Below are 23,621 nucleotides of genomic sequence, written 5' to 3'. Positions count from 1 at the left end.
TTATTTCAATGGAAACTCTAAGACAAAATGGACAATCCTGACAATCCTTTTTTCCCGCTGACTCGAAGATGTTCAAGGGTTTCCATACTTTTTGCACCCTGTATACTAACTTATCACTTCAACATCATTTCCCGTTTTTTAGACTAAAGTCTTACTCATTTCATAATAACATTTAAATAAATAGAAACACAGGTCTTTTTGATATCCGGTTTAACGCTCTTAGTACCGTTGCTAACACTGCTGTGATAGCTTAGTTGGTATTTGTGTAATGTTTCCACATTTTCCATATACATGACTTTTGTATTTTGTGTACACAATCACCGTTTGCGTTGATATATAAATGATATTTACCCCGATCATATTAGTCAAAAAAAGAGGTCAACCTCGAAATCTAACGGACTAAGCTGAATATTTGTACAAACCTTTATTTGATAGTACAAATCCTGTCTCAAAAGTCAAATATGGTCACGTATGAGCGTCCTTAGATATTCAAGGTCAAAGGTCGCAAAAATCAGTTTTTTGACAATATTTCGTTTCCTTTTTCTTCAATCGTATTAACATTTACTATAAAAGTTGTTGAGGATAAAATTTTCTACAAATTTTTCCTGAAACTTTTTTTTGTACGTTGAACTGTTTTTAAAATAGAAGGCGCAGAAGATATACGCATGTCAGCTATACGTACCTAACAAGTGCAGGGTCAAATATTTATAAATATAAGAAACTAAATAAATTATTCATTAAATACGATTAAAGGCAACGGTTTTTTTTTTTTTTTTTTGAGAATATTTCCTTTTCATTTGCATTAACATTCACCAATACTAGCAAAATATGTCATTGATATAATTGCGGATGTTATAAATAATAAATATGCTAGAATTAATATAATACCAACACGTTTACATAATTTAAAATCATTTGTTAAAAATGTTGTATATAATATAAATATACCAATTAATATACATATAATTGTATAACGTATACCACCTGATTTTATTGGGAAATATTCCAAACCGTTCATTTCATTTTGTAACGCTTTTATAAACCATATTAAACCTAAACACATTAGTATGTCCATTGTATTTGCACCGAGCGCATTTGATACACCCATACCACCGAAACCTGTAGTCAATCAAATAAAATACGGGTATTATTTATTATTAATTAAAAATATCATGGAATTAAATTAATTAAATGTATTTAAATTATTTAATTTATTTAAGGTAGTATAGCACTATCAAGTATCAATTAAGGTAGTATAGCACTATCAACACTGCCACTGCCTGGATTCGTACCCGCAACCTAAGTCTAAGTAGACAAACGGACAAAGTCTATCACCGCTTGGCCACTGTAGGCTCTAGGAGGAATTAACATGTCATTTTATATAATTTAACTTAAAATAAATGGTTAAAAGTTTCGAAAATCTAAAAAAAAGAGGAAGATGGTAAAATAACCTCCCTCACCGAAACGAAAACCTGGATCCGCTACTAAGCACTGAAGAGGGTGACAGATAACTACTATTCAAACTCGAAATTCAAAAGATCATACTTCCCTTAGCTTAGAGAAAAATGAAAACAAACAATTATCTGAGTTAATTATTGAAACACTCTGTATGGAAAGTGTTGAAAGTCATGGCTGGTATTTTTTTAAATAGATATAAGTTTTTAAAGTTTAAAAAACCAACATATTTATGGCGGCCTTCGGGCCATAATTTGTTTTGGTTATCTGCAAATTTTCAACTGCCTATCTTTTATAGTTTTGGAGAAAATGGAAAGATGGGTCAAAAATGTTTCAAACAAAAGTTGATTATTTTTTTATAAGGAACATTTTTTACTTTTAGACTTTAGTTTTTGTTCTATATAACAGTTTACAAGATGGATCCTACGGATCGAAGACCCAATTGACCTATGTTGCTCATTTACGAACTCAGCCTCACTTTTTGTGCCCTTAACACGCTATAAAAATTTCAGCTTGATATCACTTTTCGCGTTACAAACTTGGGACTAAAATAAATGAAGCTTGATATATATTTCATATATACAGAGTATAAAAACTTATATGGTTTTTACTATGGTTTTATATTTTAAAAACTTCCTTAGATTATATATAACGCATTTATGAATGGTATCTTATCTTCAAAAGTCATATAAATAGTTAAAATATTTACCTTTTCGACTCATAATAATAATCGAAATCGCTTCAGGTAAACATCCACCAGCTGCCAAAAACGTTAATCCCATAATTACACTTGGAATTTCAAATGTGGTCCCAATAATTGACATCATCCAAGTGACAATATACGAATTAACACCAATCCAGAAAATACACATTAAAAATGTTAATGGAAATACTTTTGGATACTTCCGACAATCAGGTAATGTACACGTTAAAACCAACCTTATCGGCCATGTGTAAATCCACCATACAAGTAACCATGGACCACCTTTTGATGGTGGCTTACATATCCCAATATATTCTTCTAGAAATTAAAAAACATACGCATTTAGTGTTAATAATTTTAATTGAACATAACTTACACATGGTGGCAATCAGGGCATTTCTCCGAAATGTACAGATACCAAATTTTGTGGATACCGTAGCCCATTATAGAACCTTAATATCGGAAAGAAATAGGCATGAGGTTCGGGTGACAAAAAAGTTGAAATAAGGAAACAACCAATCTCGAAATATAAAAGTGAACACCGTAAAGCCCACAAAAAGTATCAGCATAAGATCAGCGTATGGCCGGAAAAAACCGGTTGTGCCCGACTAATTAAGGATGTATGAGCACGGCAGTAAGACGAAAAGTATGAATAAAATTTTTCGATATCTGGAATAATTTTCAAAATATCAAAAATTGAAAATTTTGTTTAGTTATTCGCTTTCGATATTTTGAAAACCCAGGCACATTTTTCGTCTACATTCATGAAGTTGTAACAAAATTCATCATCAAAGTTGGAAATAAGGTTACAAATAATTTCAACCCTAAATCTAAGATTCCCTTGGTGCTCGTACTACCTTGAGCTAAAATAATGATAAAGTTTTTTGGATACTTGTTTGAAACACTCTTAATATTTACATCAGTTTCAATATAAATTTTATGCCTTAAACCCACAAAATAGTAAATATTGCCAACCAAGGGCACAATAAATGGGATCACGCCTGCATGTTTGAGAAAAGAAGGTTTCTCTAAGGCTATAGCTTGGAGAAGGTTCCAACAAGAAAAGTTTTTCAATTTTATAATTAAGAAAGCTATTGCTTGAAATTTAAATTAAATCGTTTATTTAACAGATTAGTCATAACTATTCAGGTATTTGGAATTCCAAGTATTACAAATAAACTTTTCATTTAATGATTAAAGCTGTATTTAAATAGTTGTAAATCGTTAAGTACAAATTATATATAATCAGTAACATATGTAATTATTATATTATTTTTGCATAAAATTTTATAATTAATGATAATCTAGACATACCTATTATAAATAAAAAGATTAAAAATGTCCTTTTTATTACGTTCTCTGTCAAATTTTAACTGTGCGTAGCCGGAACTCACACTCAAATAAAAGGATTATTTTAAAACTACTATAATTTACAGCTTTAAATGCATTAAAAATAATCTCGAATTTTCAAATAAAAAAAAATGTTTTTTTGTTTTTAAATATTGGTTTTTCTTAGTATATAAATTATGATTGTAAACGGAATTCCATTCAAATAAAAGGATTATTGTAAAATTATTATAATTTACAACTTTAAATCCATAATAAATAAAAAATTATCTTGCGCAAATTGTCATTTAACAAACATTTTTCCAAATATTATAAGTTACTTTTTAAAAAAATTCGAACTTTATCATTAAAAGTTTACAATATTTGAAGGCGCGTAACTTTGTTAGCGTTTCTGGGCTCTACCAGGGTCATTTCAAGAGTATTTGTAAATGGAAAAAAAATCTAAGTTTGTCCTAAATACCTACGTCTCTTTTATTATAGTGTTTAAAGGGCCTTACTTTCTCCCTATAAATTGGTGTTCTTTTTACAGCCGTAACATTTTTTACATTTAAAATTTTGTTCTATCTGTAACGGTTTACAAGATGGGACCTACGAATCAAAGATCTAATTGATCTATGTTGCACATTTACGAACACAACCTTACTTTATACGCCTGAGCACGCTATAAAAGTTTCAGAACGATATCTCTGTTTGTTTCGTTCAATGGAACATTAAACATCGGATTAGTATTTTTCAAAAATTAAATTTTATCATGCCAAAACTTTTTTTGTAAAGGAAATTTAATCTACTTTCTTTTCTCTGAAAAAATATCAATTCCTATCTCCGACCAAAAAAAATACAGACAAAAATAGCAAAAAAAAAACTTAAAAAACCAAAATTTTGACTTTTTTTCCTGTTTGTTTAACTGTTTTGGCATGAAAACATTTTTTATTTTTTGTTTTTATTTTAAAACTAATACTAATCCCACAGGAAATTTGATTCTCTACAAAAAGTATAAAATTTATCGAAATTTTGCTTTGTTAACAAGATATTCGGAAAAAACCTAAAGGGGTGCTTTTTCACTTCTGTCTTCACTCTCCTCTCTCTAATTTAGGTAATAGCACTCTTTAATACTCCATTAAACAATTCTTGCAATAAAAACTCGGGAAGGTCTTACTAAGTTCCTTATTGCCCTGGATTATGTTTTTAAGACATAATCAATAAAGCCTAGATATTAAGTAGGTACTAAAAAAATACCTAAATGTTTGCTTCTCTCCGCCCATTTAAAATCTTTCTGGACACGCGCTTGTTATATAGCATCACATAAACAAGACGAAATTTGTATATCAATAATAATTTTTAAAGAATTAAAGGGATTGACAGAAGTAATTATTAAAATTACTCTAATTTTTTGAAGGTCAAAGTTAATCTATTTTTTTTTTTTGTCAAAATAAAATTTCCACGTGGTCAATAAACAATAAACATAAATATTCACATATTTCATGTTACGAAAATTTATTTACATAAAAGATTATAATGAAAAACTCAAACAATTTGAAGTAAATTTTCAATTTTTTTATTTATTGACTGTTACTATTTGCTTATACAGAATATCTTAAGTTATACTCGAAATGATTTCTTACAATGGTTCACAGGCTTTGATCTCCACAAAAAATATGTACCCATTCCTGGTAGTAGTAGTATTTCTGATAGTGTTGCAAAATCGATTAAAAGAAAACCGATTTTTTAATTTTAAGCACTACAGTGAAGACTATCGGTAATAAAAATCAATTAAAATAGAAATTGAAAAAAAGTTTTTTTTTAATTTCTTGATAAAATAGTTTATTGAAATTATTTTAGATTTTGACATGTGACGTCACCGCGTCCTTTGTCATTCCATGTCACATTTCGTTGACCTCACCCCCTCTCCTTAAGGGGTGGCGTAATTTATGGATGACCCCTAAAGGTTGGCTAAGGACTTCTGGAACACACTGTATATTTGAACACTTAAATAAATTGTTTATAAATCATCGCGTACATTAAATCTTTTTACTACAATTTGTTAGGGAGCCATATAATAATTATTTACTTAAGCCTTTTATTTTAAGCCATGCATTTAAAACAATAACTAACATATCCGTGTAATAAGTTATAAATAAATATTATTTTTACTATGACATGTCTGTAAAAATTGAAATTCGTAAATTTAATAACACACAACAGTGACGGATTTAAGAATTCCACGTCAGTAGGCACTAGAAATGTCCCGGCTCTCGCATTTTAAGTAGCCTTATAGTGTAAGAATGAATTTTGTTGACTTAGGGTTGAGACGATCTTGAAATAAAGATCGTATATTAATTAAGTCGAAATATAGTCGAAATAAAAAAAAATTATATATTAAGAAATTCTATTGAGGAAAATATAATTCAAAAACAAGACGATTACATTAAATATAACAGACGATTTCAAAGCAATCATCGTCAGTAGCTTAATTTAATCATATAATACATTACAAGCATTCTTTACAAAGTTAATAATAAATATGTAAGGAATGTTTGTAATGTGTTATATGAATAAATTTAGCTACTGACGATGGTTAAAAGTCTGGTCCTGATAGTATATCAGGATTAATGCAGGAACTGTCACAGTGGGGACGAGGAGGAAACAATATCTCACCTTGTCTATCTCAGCCCAGTTCGAGACGGACTCACTTAAGCCAGCCTTTCTTTAACGACCTTTGCGACCTTAAATACGTTGACGTGAAAGCACTCTTGCTTTTCTTGTAATGCTCAAAATAGTTCATGGAGTAGTGGCCAGAGATGGATTAATTCTATTTAGAGTCTAAGTGTCTCCAACTCCAGAACAGCAACTCAAACCTAACCTAACCTACCCTAACCTAACCTGACTTAACCTAACCTAACCTAAGTGAAGTACGAAGGCTATAAAGAGGTAGTCTTTGATTTTAAAGTTGAATTTGCCCAGCGACGTGGTTGGATAACTGCTTGTAGATAATTTATATAAGAAATTCACATACCTTCAGGTAACAACGAGTCATCAGTTAAATATGATAATTTTCGAACAGTTGATGTAGAACCCAACGATTCATCGGCATCATGATCATAATATCGAAATAATCCATAATCCATAAAATTAAATTCAATTTTTGGTGGTACACCTTTATTTGAGTTAAACGATAATGTTGAAATAGTACGTAAAAATTCCTTTTTTGGATCGATGATTTTTACCACTGAAACTAAATTCATTAAATAATCAGTTTAATTAAACAGTTGTTATTTTTTTAAGCTTTTGTTTTTCTCGAAAAGCCATAAGTCTATTCAGCTTTTCCAACGTTATTTGATAAAAATTTAACGACAAATATTGCCAGAAAAATGGGACGAGAAAAATTTCTAAGCTATTCCGTCCCATTTTTCGATGTAAGGACCGGACCGGTAAGGAATTATACAAGGATGTCTGTTTAAAACAGTAATAAATACTAATTTTTAATCCCCGAGTAAAAGGAGGGTGTTATAAGTTTAACGAGTCTGTGTATCTGCATGTCTGTCTGTGACATCGTAGCTCCTAAATGGGGGAACCAATTTAATTTTTTTTCTTTTGGTAGGCAATATGATTCAAAGTGTTCTTAGCTTTGCTTTAAGTACAAGTTTAGGGTTCTGTACCGGAAAACAAATAGAAAAAGATGACAATCTTCTAGCGGATGAGCAGATTTTCTTAAATCATAGCTAAGAACACTGTCAATCAAATTATCTTTCAAAAAAAAATCAAAATCGGTTTATCCTTTTCGAAGCTAACATGCCACAAAAGAACCGATCTGACCTGGATTTATGTCGGATGTTTCCTATTTTTTTTTTTATATTATAAATAAAAGTTTGATACGTGTAACTCCTTTTCAAGAAGCATTGCACCATATACTTTGGCTTACCTTGAGAAGAAGTTTCATTCTCGGCTGGTTTTGATGAAAATTTCCGTAAAAGTGGTTTAAGTCGTTTAAGAATACATTTATTCGAAAACATGAATATAAAATATGCTATGTACATGATAACTAATATCATTGCTTCATACCAATAGATTTTATAATCCCATATTACCGCGACCAAAGCACTGACGCATATGGCGTATATTACACAGTCTCGTGTAACTGGCCAACGCTCTATCGATATTGGCTGAAATTTAAAAATTTGCACAATAAGTTTACAATTAAAAAAATGATAGGTAATCATAGGGACTGTCTGCAGAATGAAACACATAAAACTTTGGAATAACTGTGTTTGTTTGAATTTTAAATTTAATTTTGGATTAATTATTAAAATTTCTAATATGAATTACTAGGGAAGAAAATAAAAATAGTCTAGAAACACATTCGACAGTTATATGGCTTTCATCCCTTTTTCTAATTATTTTTAAATATTTGTTCCCGTGAGAACTAAGCATTCTCCTGTATAAATGCATAAACTTGTAATTTTTGCGACCATTAAACATACGGAAGCTATATTTTTATATATAAAATTTACATAATGGGTATAAAAAACTATTATAAATAATAAAAAGGCAACAACACAAAATGTTCTCAATAGGTCTGTCATGCAAGTACTTGACTGTATTCAATATTGCTTAAATTCAGTGATGGGTCGTTTTCAACGTGGTATGTAAGTCGCTTCTGAAGTGACAATCCAAACCGTGGAAATAGATGTTCCGTCCGACTATTTTCATTTGTAAAAGACAAATTATATTGTAAAATTATAATAAAATTAATCCTACAAATCAGAATCGATAATTTACGTCTGTGATTGGATCACAAAACTGTGCATATTATAGCAAATTTAACCTTTTTTTCTTCCAGTAGATTCGGAGGATATAAACTGTGATATACGGAAAGATAGACGAACAAACAGGATAATTATTTTTAAAGCAGGCATGGATGTAGAAATTAATTTTGTAAGATACGAAAAGATTACTAAAAACTGCGGAAAGTTACAAAGTAAACTACGGGAAAATATAAAGTCTTAGAGTTGGTTAGACTTCCAATTTAAAACTGTTGTATCTTTTTAAGTGACAAAAATGGTGGAAATAATATTACAAACCTTAATAGCCGTTAAACCTCCTAACGCACCAACACCTAATAAATTAAACGCAGAGGAACCAACAATTGTTCCAATACCAACATCAGATTTCGATATAAATACACCGATAAAATTTACAAAAAATTCTGGTGCTGATGTCGCTACAGACATAAATGTGGCTGCTCCAATATCCTGAAATTAACACACGCCAATTATATCTTTTAATTTATATTAGCAAAATTATTCTCTTATCAACATGGGAATAAAATTATCAACTACGAATTTAATCCGGATATTTATTGATATCATTAATCAGAAAATGTCGCAGTACTTATCCCATTTCGAGTACCTATTTTATAAAAATTCAAAGTTGTTCTTAATTATTAATTTTATCAATAATGATAAAGATTTTTTTTTTCGTAGTTTTATGGGTTCTGAAAAGAAAATAAAACATCCTTTCGAGCGAGGATAAAATATTTTTATCCTAAAGTAACAAAAATTGAATCCCAAAACCAAATCGATTACGAAATGTATTTTAGAAGTTTATAAACAAAAATTTTATCGTTTAAAAGATTTGATTATTCTATCTAAACTTATCGTCAAATTTACTATCCATAGGTATCAGGCATAGGTATAGGTATCCATACAAATTTTTAAGAAAAAAGTCATTGAAAATCGATATAAAATACATTGGCTCTTATGGAGGAATCACAAAATACGACATATTTTGAAAGTTTTTGATAATTTTCAATTGGAATGAATGAAAACAAATTAAAAAAAAAAACTTTTTAATAGAAAGTAAACATATAAGCAATGATATAGAAAAGAAAAAAAACCAAGTATCTCCGTCCATATAAGGGATGTAAGAGTAGGATAGATTTAGGGTTGAAATTATTTTTATCTTATTTTCAACTTTAATGATGAATTTTGTTATAACTTCATGAATGTAAACGAAAAATAAGAATAAAATTTTTCGATACCTGCCTTGGTTTGTCAAATATCGAAAGCTGAATAATTAAATAAAATTTTCAATTTTCGCTATTTTGAAAAATACTTCATATATCGAAAAACTGCATTCTTACTTTCGTCTTAAATAAGCGTTTTTTTTGCATATAACAACATTCCTAAGAATATCCTAGAATATTTACTAGAGAAGTCTCAAAAAAATCATATTTCAAGACTTTTAGAAATAGTCACTCTAAGAAATCTGAATGTTCAGTAAATTCATACCTACGAGCCCTGTATAGTGTAACTTTACACGCTTAAAAATAACTTCAATATTGTATTACATTAAAGTGTTAAGTATTTGAAATTCGATATCTACTGAAAAACGGTAGTAATTTGTTCATGACATAAATTTTTAGGAGAGGTTTTTTTTATATCGAAATATATTTATATATCAATTTATTTTTTTATTGCTGCGTAAAAAAAGTCAATATTTATATTTTGTCATTTTTATAGTTCTTTTTATATTTGGAAAAGGTACTAACTTTCTTAAAAATGGTGCTGAATAAAATAATCTGAAACAAGGCATGTATTTGCTGACAAGGCAGGCGAAACATTGGAGCTTCAACCAATACAGAACGAAAACTGACAAAATGTTCATTGATTTTGTATCAAATATGATAATTAACTGAGACCATTTTCTTTTAAAAAAAAAACTGCTACTTTCCTTCATCGAAATTTTATTTCCTTTTCGAAAATTTATTTTCAAATGTTAATCCTGACGAAGGATTGTTATAGGTCTGATTGTAAACAGCTTTCCTTTCAAGTATCCCACTAGAAAAAACAGGAATGGTCAAATTAGGATATCTACGATTTAGACTTTTTTTTTGGGGGGTGATTAAAAGATAAGCTTTATCCTAAAAACAAATTTATCACTCCATTCTAAGAGAAAAATTGGTAAACAAATTGTTGAAATCGCATAATATACTGACCAAAATGTGAAAAATTAGTTTCCATTTATGTAGACAAGAGCGATCAATACTCGAATAACTTATTCCATACTAAAATTGTCAAAATTCCTACAATTTTTTAAGTTTTTATACCATGTATATATGAAATATACATAGTATATTAAGTTTAGTCCCAAGTTTGTAAAAAAATTTGGTATAGGTGTTCATAGAATCACCTAATTAGTAAATTTCCGGTTGTCAGTCCGTCTGTCCGTCTGTCTGTCAACACGATAACTCAAAAACGAAAAGAGATATCAAGATGAAATTTTTATAGTGTACTCAGGACGTAAAAAGTGAGGTTGAGTTCGTAAATGAGCAATATATGTCATTTGGATCTTGAGTCAGTAGGACCCATCTTGTAAACCGTTAGTTATAGAACAAAAGTTTAAATGTAAAAAATGTTCCTCATAAAAAAATAAACAACTTTTGATGAAACATTTTTATGTAAACATCACTGTTTATCCATGAGGGCGCTAATTAAGTGCAAATTTTATAGTATGTATTAATATGGGAATCTCAATTACCTGTGTGCGGCTATTTAAAAGTGGATATCTTTTTTTATTTACATGATCTCAAAAACAAACGATTGCGTCATCAATACTGTCTATACATGGTATTTCAACAATAAAATCAGTCAATTGTTTGTTTTCACTTGTTAAAAAAAATTTAAAAATTAAGTTTAAGTATTCAAAATTGCCCTTTGATTTGTTATCGAAAAATCAAATTCCGAGACCGAAGGTCAGATTTGATTTGACAAAAAACTTGTTCAGTCAAAAAAAAAGATTTTTATTTTATTAACACTAGCTTTTTACCCACCCGCTTGGCTGGGCTTAAAAGTAAAGACCACCGCGTTATAGTCTCCACCCCTTTTGCTCTAACTTATCCCCCTTCCATAACACTCGAAATAGGGATAGGGATTGTTTTACACAGATAAAACACATGTACAGATTAAAATTTTTTTGAAGGTTTTTTGTAGTTGTATAATTTTGATTCGTTGAGTGTATCAGAACAGATGGCTAAGAATTGTATATCTCGTTCAACATTTTTACAGAAATCATCACATAAAATGATGCTCATAGATAGTTAAGGCATTATAGTCTGAAGTTCCTAAAAACATGCTCTCAAATATACATACACCATTTTTAACAACAGTCATGCAACTGTACATAATACTTAGACGTAGTGCGTATAAATATACTCAATACACACCCACATAAAATTGCAAATTTATTATTTAAACTTTTTTTAATCTTTTCAACAAAATATTAATTTTTTAAAGCATTCGTAAGAACGGTTCCTAAGCTATACATGAAACTATATCTTTTTTTATACTTTATCGGTTTTATAAATATGCACTTTAATTATAAATATGTTGCTTTGCAATCGATTGAAAAATTTCATTTTAGCTTTTAACAAATTAAATACACTTAATTTAATTTTAAAACAATTATCAAACGAAAATATGACTAAAATTTTTTACATATGCAAACACTTTAATAATATGACGCATTTCTAAGACTATTTATGTTTTCTAATCAAAATTTCTTAATTTAGTTAAAATTAAAAAACAACAACAATTGTTATCACAATAGATATACTTAAAGAGATTTTTTTTTAAATATTTGCATGTAGTTAGTAACATCAATTGAATTTCATTGATTAATTTTATTAAGTCAATTTAAATTCCCACACAATATTCAGATAATAAAATATCTACTTCAATTTATTATCATAAATTTTTACCCGACTGCCAAAGAAGGATTATACTTTTCGCGCGTATCTTGTTTGTAAGTATGTTTGTAAATTTCTTTATTACCTCGTATATCTTCCAAACGGTTCGATGGATTTAGACAGTTAATTATGGTATGATTATATTCGTCTGAAAAGCGATGTTATTTGTTTTTTAATTCGGAATGATAAATGCGGTATCATTGAAAAGGTATTTAAAAATCCTAACAAAAAAGTGTAAAAAAAAATAAGAAATTTGAAAAATCAAGAAGCCCGATTACGTTAAATAAAAACTGAATAGAAAAAACAAGTTTAGTAGTTTGCATAACGATTTAAATAGTCAGGACCCATTATTGGGAAGATTTGCGTCGATCTAGATGTTAATGGGTCCCGATTGTTAAAGTCGCTATGTAAAATACTGGGCTTGTTTCTTTCTTTTCAGATTTTATTTAACGTAGTCGGGTTTTTTTAATTTTTAAATTTATTTGTTTATCTAAAAAAAATTTTGTATTATTTCACGTTTATTAATTGAATTTTATCTATTTACTTATCAGAAACGGAATAACCAAATTGCAATGAAAACAATAGGGAAATACCAAGCATTGTTCGAAAACTTTAATGAAAATAACATCAATCAATTACGTCAGCCAAATTTTTTGTTTTGTACAGTGGCATATATATCGATTCGATTCGCCGACAAGTCGGAACATCCCTATTATCGAACTCTATAATTTTTCCTCTTCGAATGTAGGTATTTTTTTATACCATGTATATATGAAATATACATAGTATATTAAGTTTAGTCGCAAGTTTGTAACGCTTAAAAATATTGATGCTACCAACAAAATTTTCCATTTTCATTCGTGTTTCTGTACATTTTCGGTTGTCTGTACGTCTGTCTGCCCGTCTGTCTGTCAACATGATAGCTAAAAAACGAAAAAAGATATCAAGCTGAAATTTTTATAGCGTGCTTAGGACATAAAAAGTGAGATCGTGTTCGTCAATGAGCAACATACGTCAATTGGGTCTTGGGTCCGTAGGACCAATATTGTAAACCGTTAGAGATTTTTTTTTGAGAATAAAAATTTAAATGTAAAAAATGTTTCTTATAAAAAGATAAATAACTTTTTTTTTGTATACATCACTGCTTACCCACGAGGGCGCAAATTTTATAGTATGTATTAGATGGGAATATCAGTTATGAATGTCTGACTATCTAAGAGTGACTTTTTCTTTACTTACGTGACGTCAAAAAACAAACGATTGAGTCATCAATACTGTCTAAACATGGTATTTTAACAATTAACTCAGTCAATTGTTGGTTTTTACTTGTTTTTTTCTTATTTTATAAATATAAATCTTAATTTGATGCTATTTTAAACACGATAAAGAATATCAAAAGAATTTATTGGTTTAACATATCTTAATAGATTAAGAATAAAGCTTTATTGATACCTAACAGATCACTAGATAAAGATCACATTAAAACAATATAATATCGTCATATGACGCTTGTTTATAAGAAAAAAACGCTCATCGACGTGCTCAATAATATTCAGCCAATAGACATGAAATTCGAGAATGAAAATTTTCGTAAAAAACTACAAAACATATTTTGTTAACTGATTTTAATAAATAAAGTATTTTTGGATTAAATTGAACCAAATATTTCCAAATTGCGACTATCAAGAAGCTTGACATATATTTTTTTTAATTATTTCATTGCAATAAAGAATGGAATTATTTAATAACTTGTATTTTTGTAATTGTTCACGATATTTTACTTACAATTAACATAATTACACGATTATTAAAAGTTTTAAAGTTTTAATAAAATACCTTTGCGGGTAGATACCTATAGTATTTGATTGTAAAAGAGGATATAATTTCCCAAGAAATTAGATTTTTGCAATTTTTATGTTAGTTATCACAATTTTATTTAATAATCGGGGTTTTTTTTATTTATTTCTTGTAATTTCATAATTTTAAATGAGTTTGAATTATTTTATTATAAAGGGTATCCCAATATCAAGCACTGTTTGAATTTTACACCATTCGGACAGTAACGGGTGTGTTAACGGATGTGTCAGCTATCAGTTTAAGGCTTTTAAAAATGAAGAGCTACAAGAGAAAACAATACATAACTTCTTGTTTTCGTGCAAACTATATAATATGATCCGAATAGTGATTTACCTAAATTAGACCCGGTAAAATTCAGATAAAAAATGTTTGCAGGATCCAGTTTAAAAAATGCTCCTGAACGTAAAAGTTGCAGGTTGCCGGTGGGTAACCCCGTAGGATATTGTTTAAACTAATGTTTTTTAAACAAATAAATAATATTGACCGAATTGCTTCGGAAAACATTTTATCATATAATTGGTGTTAAAGTTAACAAAAAATGTTCTTTGAAATTTCTCTCTAAACCCTTCCGTTTACAAATAAACAATTCGTAAAAGAAAAAACGCAATTTTTATCCCTAGAAAAGTGTATGAAAAAATCTGGTTTTTAATATGTATATAAAATTTTTATTTGTAGTGCAAAGCTTAATCAACAACATTCCAACTTTGGGTACACACTTGCCATTATATTATACTTTTATACAAATCTCAAGACAAGTGCTTTGTAACTTGAATTTTTTTTTTAGTAAAATTTAATGATTTTGCCAATAATAACAAATTATGATTAGATTAAAGAACTTGAATTATAATTTAATTTTAGACCAGATTAGGAAATCAATGAATTTGCGAAAAACAACTTTTTTTTCTTATTATTAATGATATTTATTAAATTATTTCTATAAAAAATTTTCCATATTGAAATGTACAAAATCAAGATGTTTCATTGAAATCAAAAAATATAATTTAATTTTTGAAATTATAGTTTCATTTCTAATACAATTTTACTTTTATTTTATCTGTTTTCGTAAATAGAAATGCAATTCATAAACTTCTAGCATCATGGGAGTAGCAAGGGGTGTATGTCAGGGCAACCAACCTTCCCCCTTGGACGTAAATCCATATATTTTGTTAGCTAAGTATGCACAACCTCCCCATGCCAAGCTTTGATTCTACATTCATAAAGATTTACTAAAATTCATCATCAAAGTTGAAAATAAGATAAAAATAATTTCAACCCTAAATCTACACCCTGCTCGTATATCCCCTATAAGGATGGAGACACTTGGTTTTTTTCTTTTCTATGTCATTGCTAATTCGTTTACTTTCTATTAAAAAAGTTTTTTTTTTTTTAAATTTGTTTTCATTCTTTCCAAGTGAAAATTATCAAAAACTTTCAAAGTATGTCGTTTTTTGAGATTTCTCCATAAGAGCAATCAATGGATTTTATATCGATTTTCAATGATATTTTTGTTAGAAATTTGCATGGATACCTTAAGCTGAAATTTTAATAATATATTCTTTGAGTAAAAATCAACCTAAAAAAATTTTGAGCCTTTAAATCAATTATTGTTGCCATGCTTCTACATCGTTAAGACTAATTTTTTTGGCAAAATCGATCCATTAGTTTGATCAATTTCTATCTAACTATTTCTATGCTTAATATCTAACTATTAGAAGCTTTCTAACTAAACGTATACTTTAAATATACCTACGCAGGTTGTAATAATAATTCGTATAAGTTTCAACTTTGTACCGGAAAAACTTATTACAATTAATAAAAATAGATATATTATAAATCATTACTTATCATTTTCTTCAAGCATATCTTATCTATTTTCAAATAGATAATATTTATAAATTTTCAAATAGATAAATGCACGAGCTTAGGATTGATTATAAAGTGATTTGAATTTTCGCATAAATACTTAGAATTGAATACCTGCTTACCCTATAATCAATCAAATAGTTTTTTTTTTCAAAAATATTAAATTTAATACACGTGCTTATGAGATCTTGATTATGAGTGCAAAATTAACATTCGATTTTATGACGTATATGAATATTTTCTACATTTAAGGTCAATAAAAACCTTTTCATTTACATGTTAAAAAAGTTGCTTTTGGGCATTTCCAGTTTTTCTCTCCTAGATAATACTATTTTAGGAAAATTTTACTTTTTACATAAAATTCCTTAGGCAATGCTGTTTTAAGTTTTTACTCTTTTACATAAAAACGCTTTTCTAAGAAAATATAACATTTTTACAAGATTACAAATACTGCGTGCAATAACATACATTTTCCCTTTTTTCAAAAACAAAACTCTGCTTGATGAGGTGACATGACATTTTCTAGTTTTCACATATAGAAAAACATAGTACCTACTATTACAGTATTAAAACTATTAAAAGTAATCTTTTTCTATTATTTACAATGAAAATAACAGCAAGTTCTGTACACAATTACAGGTAGAGTGTTTTTAATAAGTCAGAACTGAATAAATCGGAAGTAGAACTGCACAATAGAGAAATTGCATGTTTTTTAATTATATTTTTTTTCGAAAGTTACTAAGAAATATTACAAAATTTTAAAAAAAATTTTATTTTTTTTTCATTTTAATTTTTTTACAATTGTAAATGGTGTTTCTAAACTATAAATTCAAACGCCAGTGACGTCAATACATCGTTTTTAGAAACGCCACCGTACGGATAAATGATAAAATAACATGCAGAATGATAAATGGTTTGTTTCTAAACTTGCTTTTAATATATTATAACGTAATTTTCTATAGAAACAAGTAGAAAAATTTAGCTTGATGAAGATTAGTTCATTGCCTCAACAGGTGAAAATACGTCACTATCGTTTTTTTATACCATGCATATATGTAATATGCAAGGTATACTAAGTTTAGTCCCAAGTTTGTAACGCTTAAAAATATTGGTGCCACGCACAAACTTTTGCTATATGTGTTCATAGAATCACCTAATTAGTCCATTTCCGGTTGTCCGTCCGTCCGTCCGTCCGTCTGTAGACACGACAACTCAAAAATGAAAAAAGACATCGAGCTGAAATTTTTACAGCGTACTCAGGACGTAAAAAGTGAGGTCGAGTTCGTAAATGAGCATCATAGATCAATTGGGTCTTGGGTCCGTAGGATCCATCTTGTAAACCGTTAGATATAGAACAAAAGTTTAAATGCAAAAAATGTTCCTTATAAAAAAAAAAAAAAAACTTTTGCTTGAAACATTTTTTCGTAAGCATCACTGTTTACCCGTGAGGGCGCCACTTAGAGCGGAAATTTTATAGTATGTACCATACTTGAATATCAGTTATGTATGTGTCACATGTATGTATGTGTTATGTGATAAAGAAATCAACACTGACTATGCATGGTATTTCAACAATTAATTCAGTCAATTGTTTGTTTTCACTTGTTTTTGTTTTTTTTTTATTCAAAAATACAACTATTTTTAGGTGAATTATTTTTTCACTTATATATGAATTTGTAGAACTCCATATTTAAAAAAAAAAAGTCTGTATAATTGAGTAAAATTTAAGTTTGCGCCTTCGGAGTTCAATCTTGTTTAGATTGTACACAAAATGGAACCTACCGGACTTAGACAGTTGAACTTTTTTCAAAAATATTCTTTTGGGCTCTTTTAAGAGCACCTAATAAAAACTATTCTCAAGAAAACTTAAAACATACATATTTTTATATTGACTCACCTCGGATAAATTTAATTTCTTTATTATACATTCCACCGATGCTAAGAAGAAATCATTACAAACCACTGCTAATAATGTAAAACTATAAATTCCAGCGAAAATGTGTAATAATATGGCACCATGTAAACGTTGATTTTGTGTAAAATAATCTGGCGGCATGTCTTCAGCATCCTCTAATGTACAATTGTTTAAGACTGTGGCCAAACTCGAAGTGATATGGGTCTCCATGTTAACTGTATGTCTGAAATAAACGAAGTTAATTCTATTTAAGGTTGTTGTCTCGTTATGACCATAGTGTCGAATTTTTATGCATATTAAGGATATTATAATACAATTACAATAAAAAATCGAAGCCGATTGACCGTCTCTAACTCGAGATAAATTTAATTAAAGTTCGGATAATTAACATGGAGAGAATAGGAGAGGTTGTGTTTTTAACTACTTTTTCATTCGATTGAAAGTTTTCTTGGCTACAATTCAATAAAATCTACTCAGCCGTTTGAAAACCATCATCTCTTTTCTGGTTGTTATCTGGTACGGAACCCTAAACTTAAACTTGAAACATATCTAATAATCAAAATAACTTCAAAAAATCAAAATTTCATTCGTTTAGGATTTACGATGCCACAGACATACACAGGGATACATGAACACACAGAAAAACGGACACACCCCTATTTCAAGCTATTACACCCCTCTTTTTAGTCGGGCGTAAAAAAACAGTTTTAGGAGCTACGAATTCACAAGCAGACACGCAGGTACACAGACAGACACGTATTACAAAGTATAATGAACTTATAATACCCCTCTTTTTAGTCGGGGACTAAAAATTACAATAAAAATACAAGAAATTATTGAAACAATCGAACTTTCTGACAAAATAACAATCCAGGGGGTGACGAAAATATAATAAGCCTGCGTATTCTTGGTACAGGAATATTTTTACCGGGACTTAAATAAATTGTAATCATGACAAGAAAATCCTTTAAAAATATAAAAATTCTTACCGAATCAAATATTTTAAATACAAAATAAAAACGTATTCACTTGTAAATTTACATATTAAATATTAAAAACAATAAATTTCACGTAATAAATTTTCTTTCACTGAATTAAATACATAAAATCATCTCAGATAAATTTTTTTTACAGATTGTGTTAAATTCGATCATTTGTGATGAAAATCTTAACGATATAATAATATATGATAAATAATAAAATCAATAAAAAATAAATTATTGTATTCTAATTATGATTTTTCACACCTAAAAAAATATCGTGATTAATTTAATATGCAAATTTTTTTTACATATATTACTATAAAAAAAAATTATTTCGATTCGATAAATAGTGATAATAATTTTTTTTTTATATATAAATTAAATTAATTTCAGAAGGAATTTTTATTTGCGATATACCTACACTTGCTGACTTCATCTAGAAGGGCCTATCAAAATAATGTCGTACTTTGACCATTTTTAGCAATCGAAAGCAAGCACTTTCAACTTTTTTTAAAGGTAGTTCTGATTATCATCCTGTACCGTTTTGCGCTGGGGGTTGAAATGGGCAGAAAAATTTTCCCATTTATTTTTATAATCTTAAAAAGTAAACGCCAATTGAAAATTTTATTTTACAGAAAAACCAATATCAGCTTGTTCTGACAAGCTAAATTTAAATTTCACTTGTACGTATATGCCGCAGAGCTTACTTAATTGGCCGTTTAGTTAACAGCCTAGATTTTTTACCAAACGACGCCGTTCAACTAGTGACCTAAATGGTACTCAGCCGTAGCGTCTAATACAACATTTAATGAACTGGCTGGCTAATGTTTAGGCCATTCATTGAATAAAGTGGCTATTTTACAAAAAAGATGTCATGGTTTATTTACGTTTTTTACTACATTTTTGGAATCTCTGACCACCAAAAAGTGACTGACTTGCCGAAACCCCTCTCATACAAAACTTGCCGAAAACCGGGTTTGAATAGAAAATTTTTCTCGCATAAATCTAATCAAACTGATAAATAACAACAATATTTCCCTTGCCGAAGCAATATTTAAAGTGTAAAGATTTCAGCACCAGGGCAGAAAGTGGAACTAAATTTCAATGACTAGACTAGGCAAGTACTTAAATCATTTAGTAAAAAGGTTAAGCTGTTAAGTGATCGGCTAATTAAACTAGTTGGCTGCGACATATACATGCATGTATTAATGCCCTGAAGTTAAGTTTGACCCACTTCCCAGTTTCCAATTGAGCTGAAATTTTGCATGCATTTATCTAAATCGGGCGACAATGCATTTTTATGGTTAGAACGACTTTATTTTCCCGTCGCTTCGACCATATTTAATATACCTACTTACGTTTTTTAATTTTAAATTATTCATTAAACGTCAAACCAAAATTGGCACTTTTGACTTTAAATAACTGTATCTTCTGAAATAATGATCGCACAAAAGTCTACCGGGCATCACTTTAAGAGCAACGCATCTGATTTTCATATTTCTAAAGATAATATTTTTCTTTTTTGTCTTTGTTTAATGTCTTTTTTAAAAAAATTCCAAAAACAGTACATCAACGGGGCAGAATTTGGATCAAAGATAAATAATTCGATAATTTACTTATTAGGGTTTCGTGTTTGTAACTCAAAAATGATGAAACAATAGCTCACCAGCAGTGAGATCAGCTTTTTATAAAAGTTTATTGATTTTTAAACATATCTATCATAGTTTTTTTTATCGAAAAGTGAAGTTCAATGACTTTTAATTAAATTAATTTAAACAAATTTTTTCCATTAACGAAATTTTTTAAGGCAAGTCTATACCATTATTTTCGTAATTAGATTATCTTTCTTCTGATACCAATTTCGATTGGTTAACAGATCGGTGTAGTTACCTATATTAATTTACCTGTTCTTATGATATGAACAAATCTACACCGATCTGTTAACAAATCGAAATTGGTTGGTATCAGAAAAAAGATAATATTTAATTACAAAAATAATGGTAGGCCTGCATGAAAAGAAACGTTCATGGAAAAAATTTATTAAAAGTAATTTAATTAAAAATAGCCATGATCACTTTTCGATAGAAAAACTATAATAGGAGTATTAAAAAATAAAATAAAATTACATAAAAATTTTGTCTCCTATGGCTATCAGATGGTTGAAGATCGACCATATAGCGTCTCTTAGCCCATCCTCCAAAATGGGTTTCTGATTTTCCTCTAGGCATAAGTTAATGGAAGAAAATACAGCAGTTTAAAGTCAAAAGTGTGAATTTCGAGTTGAAGGTTAAGAAGCTCCCTCAGAAAAGCTCATGTCAGGCTTATGGACAAGTAAAAAAACTGGCAAATAATCATATCAAAAAATTAATATATCATATTATTATTTTTTAATTGTTATAACGTAATTTTAACTTCAATCAATTTTAAAAATTATCACTTAAGTATTATTTATTAAATTTTAATTTTATTTAAAATTAGACATATTAGAAGCGCTTTTCATTACCGCCCATTGTACCTACACATGAACTTAAAATGTAATCATGAAACTAACTTGGAGTCATAAGCTTGTCCCTACACAAAACGAAATCCTCTGTACGCGCCTTTTAAAATTTCGATTAAAAACGAAAAAATTATTTTAATTTTAATAATAAACTTACAATTTAATAAAAAAAAAACTGTCAAATAATTATATTTAAAAAAATTAATATATCATATTATTATTTTTTAATTATAACGTAACGTAATTTAAACTTCAATCAATTTTAAAATTACCACTTAAATATTTTATTAAATTACATACAGATAATAGATCGATACAGGTATGTTAACTTCACGTTATACATGAAGACTGAAATAATAATTATGAAAATTAATAATGAATATATTATTAAGAATGTATTGTTATTATAATATAAATTTTTAGATAAGAAAAATCGAAAAAAAAGTTGTATATCATAATAATTGTTATCGTAAATATAATTATTAATTTTAAGTATTTCATAAATGTTTAGCTAAATCCGCATGTAAAAAGATAAATTTAATAGGTGGTAGATATATGAATATACCTGTCTTGTTAAAGTTGTACAACCAACTGAACCAGTTCTATTCGATTTTTACCTCGGAACTATTGACGTTAAAGTTATATAGACCGAGTTTCAGACGATTTTAAGCGTGCCAACATCTGAGGTAATTGCTTAGACCCAGGAGCGGATTTACGAATTTGCCGCCCATAGGCAGGCATTAAAGTGCCGCCTTTTTTTATAAACAAAAATATGTTTTATTTTTTTGGAAATTGAAAAATATTTAATATAATAAATGAAATAACTTTTTAATTATAAGTAAGGTTTACAAAAGAAAAAAATAATTCATTTTTCTATTATTTCAATGTACATTTTTACGCCGGACTTTTTCAACAGCAAATGTATCGATGCTTCAATACACATTATAGCCGAAGAATTTAGTCTGTTCTCTCAACGCTGTTCGCTAGTCTGTTCTCGACATTCGCGAACATAGTGACTAGATATAGTTTAAATGGAGTGGCGATTTTTTCAAATGATTGTTTCACGCAAAATTGACTAAAATTGAAAAAAAATTCAAATTTTTACATTTTTGTTAAACAAAAAAATTTTTAATAATTGAAACGAATTTTTTGCCGCCCCATTTTTTTTGCCGCCGTAGGCACAGGCCTACTTTGCCTACGTATAAATCCGCCCCTGCTTAGACCCAACCATTGTAGATTCGTAAGAAAAAATTTAAAGTGATACGTGATAAGTATTTTTTATAAGTCGAAAAGAGAAAAAGTTCAGTGAAATCACGGTGTTTTATGTAAAACATTTTGTGATATGAAAATTTGACATTCAATATATGTGTTTTTGATAAATGTCCCTATATTCAATGTAAATTTGTTTGATAAGTGTCCCCTATATTCGTTTGATCAATTTATTTTTTTATAAATTTCCCTAGCTGACCTAAGCAATTACCTTAGTCGTTGGAACGTTTCTCACTGTACGGAAAGATAGGCGATGCTTAGTCTATGTAAAACTATAAAGTCAATGATCGGAACCCAGTACAGTCGAACTAAATATCTAAATGGAAAAAATTAATGCATCTTTTAAATTTTCCACAACTGTTTATTAGGTTGCAAAAACTTCGTAAGCTAAAGTCGACCTCTCAGGGGCGTACCTAACCCCCATTTTTGTGGGGTAGTTGAAGGTTTTAATCAGTTTTTTACAAATCACAAAAAAACTATGACTCTAGCTCAAGTATTTGTGCAGATTTTCGTTTTTTTTTTCTACTTTGACCGAGCTTCAAATTTGACCGAGATATGCAAATTTTAAAATGGAATTTTTTTGCTCATTCAATCAAATGAAAAAGTATTCATCTTGTAAACCGAGATAGAACAAAAGTTTAAATTTAAAAGTCCTTATAAAAAAATTAACAACCTTTATTTGAATCATTCTTTCGTAAGGGCGCAACTTAGGAAAAAACTTTTGTGTCCATTTTCTCCAATACTATAAAAAAAAGTGTGTTGAAAATTTTCAGGTTTACTTCAACTATAGGGATTACGTAAAACATTCTAGAAAAACAAAAAAATATTCCAAAAATACTTTCAAAAATTTCGAAATTTGTTAAAGTAATTTAAAATTAGATGAATTTGCTTTTACGAATTATTTCAGAAGTTCTTGGAATTTTATTTTTAAGGTAATTAACAAACTTTTTAATAAACTTGTTTAAACATTTTATTAAAATATTATA

General features: G+C 28.6%; 1 protein-coding gene across 1 annotated transcript; it reads right to left on the bottom strand.

The window, feature by feature from the left end:
• Positions 1-633: 633 nt before the first annotated feature.
• On the bottom strand, positions 634-21,529 carry LOC123305608 (sodium/potassium/calcium exchanger 3-like). The gene is made up of 7 exons (XM_044887379.1): positions 21,524-21,529; positions 17,866-18,106; positions 8,584-8,754; positions 7,425-7,665; positions 6,519-6,737; positions 2,165-2,476; positions 634-1,119 (listed from the first exon to the last, which is right to left on the bottom strand). Exons 2-7 carry the CDS (start codon positions 18,091-18,093, stop codon positions 803-805), a joined length of 1,488 nt encoding a protein of 495 aa, XP_044743314.1. The 5' UTR covers positions 18,094-18,106; positions 21,524-21,529; the 3' UTR covers positions 634-802.
• Between the last annotated feature and the right edge of the window lie 2,092 nt (positions 21,530-23,621).

This window comes from Chrysoperla carnea, chromosome 1 (assembly GCF_905475395.1).
Source record: "Chrysoperla carnea chromosome 1, inChrCarn1.1, whole genome shotgun sequence".
Lineage (NCBI taxonomy): Eukaryota > Metazoa > Arthropoda > Insecta > Neuroptera > Chrysopidae > Chrysoperla > Chrysoperla carnea.
This window is presented reverse-complemented; position numbering and strand designations above follow the sequence as displayed.

Excerpts from the sequence above, each read along its gene's own strand:
- LOC123305608 (XM_044887379.1), bottom strand. The coding sequence starts at position 18,093 with ATGGAGACCCATATCACTTCGAGTTTGGCCACAGTCTTAAACAATTGT. Across the intron at positions 2,477-6,518 it reads TGACTCGTTGTTACCTGAAG|AAGAATATATTGGGATATGT; the intron begins GTATGTGAATTT and ends TTTAATTTCTAG. Across the intron at positions 1,120-2,164 it reads TATTATTATGAGTCGAAAAG|GTTTCGGTGGTATGGGTGTA; the intron begins GTAAATATTTTA and ends GATTGACTACAG.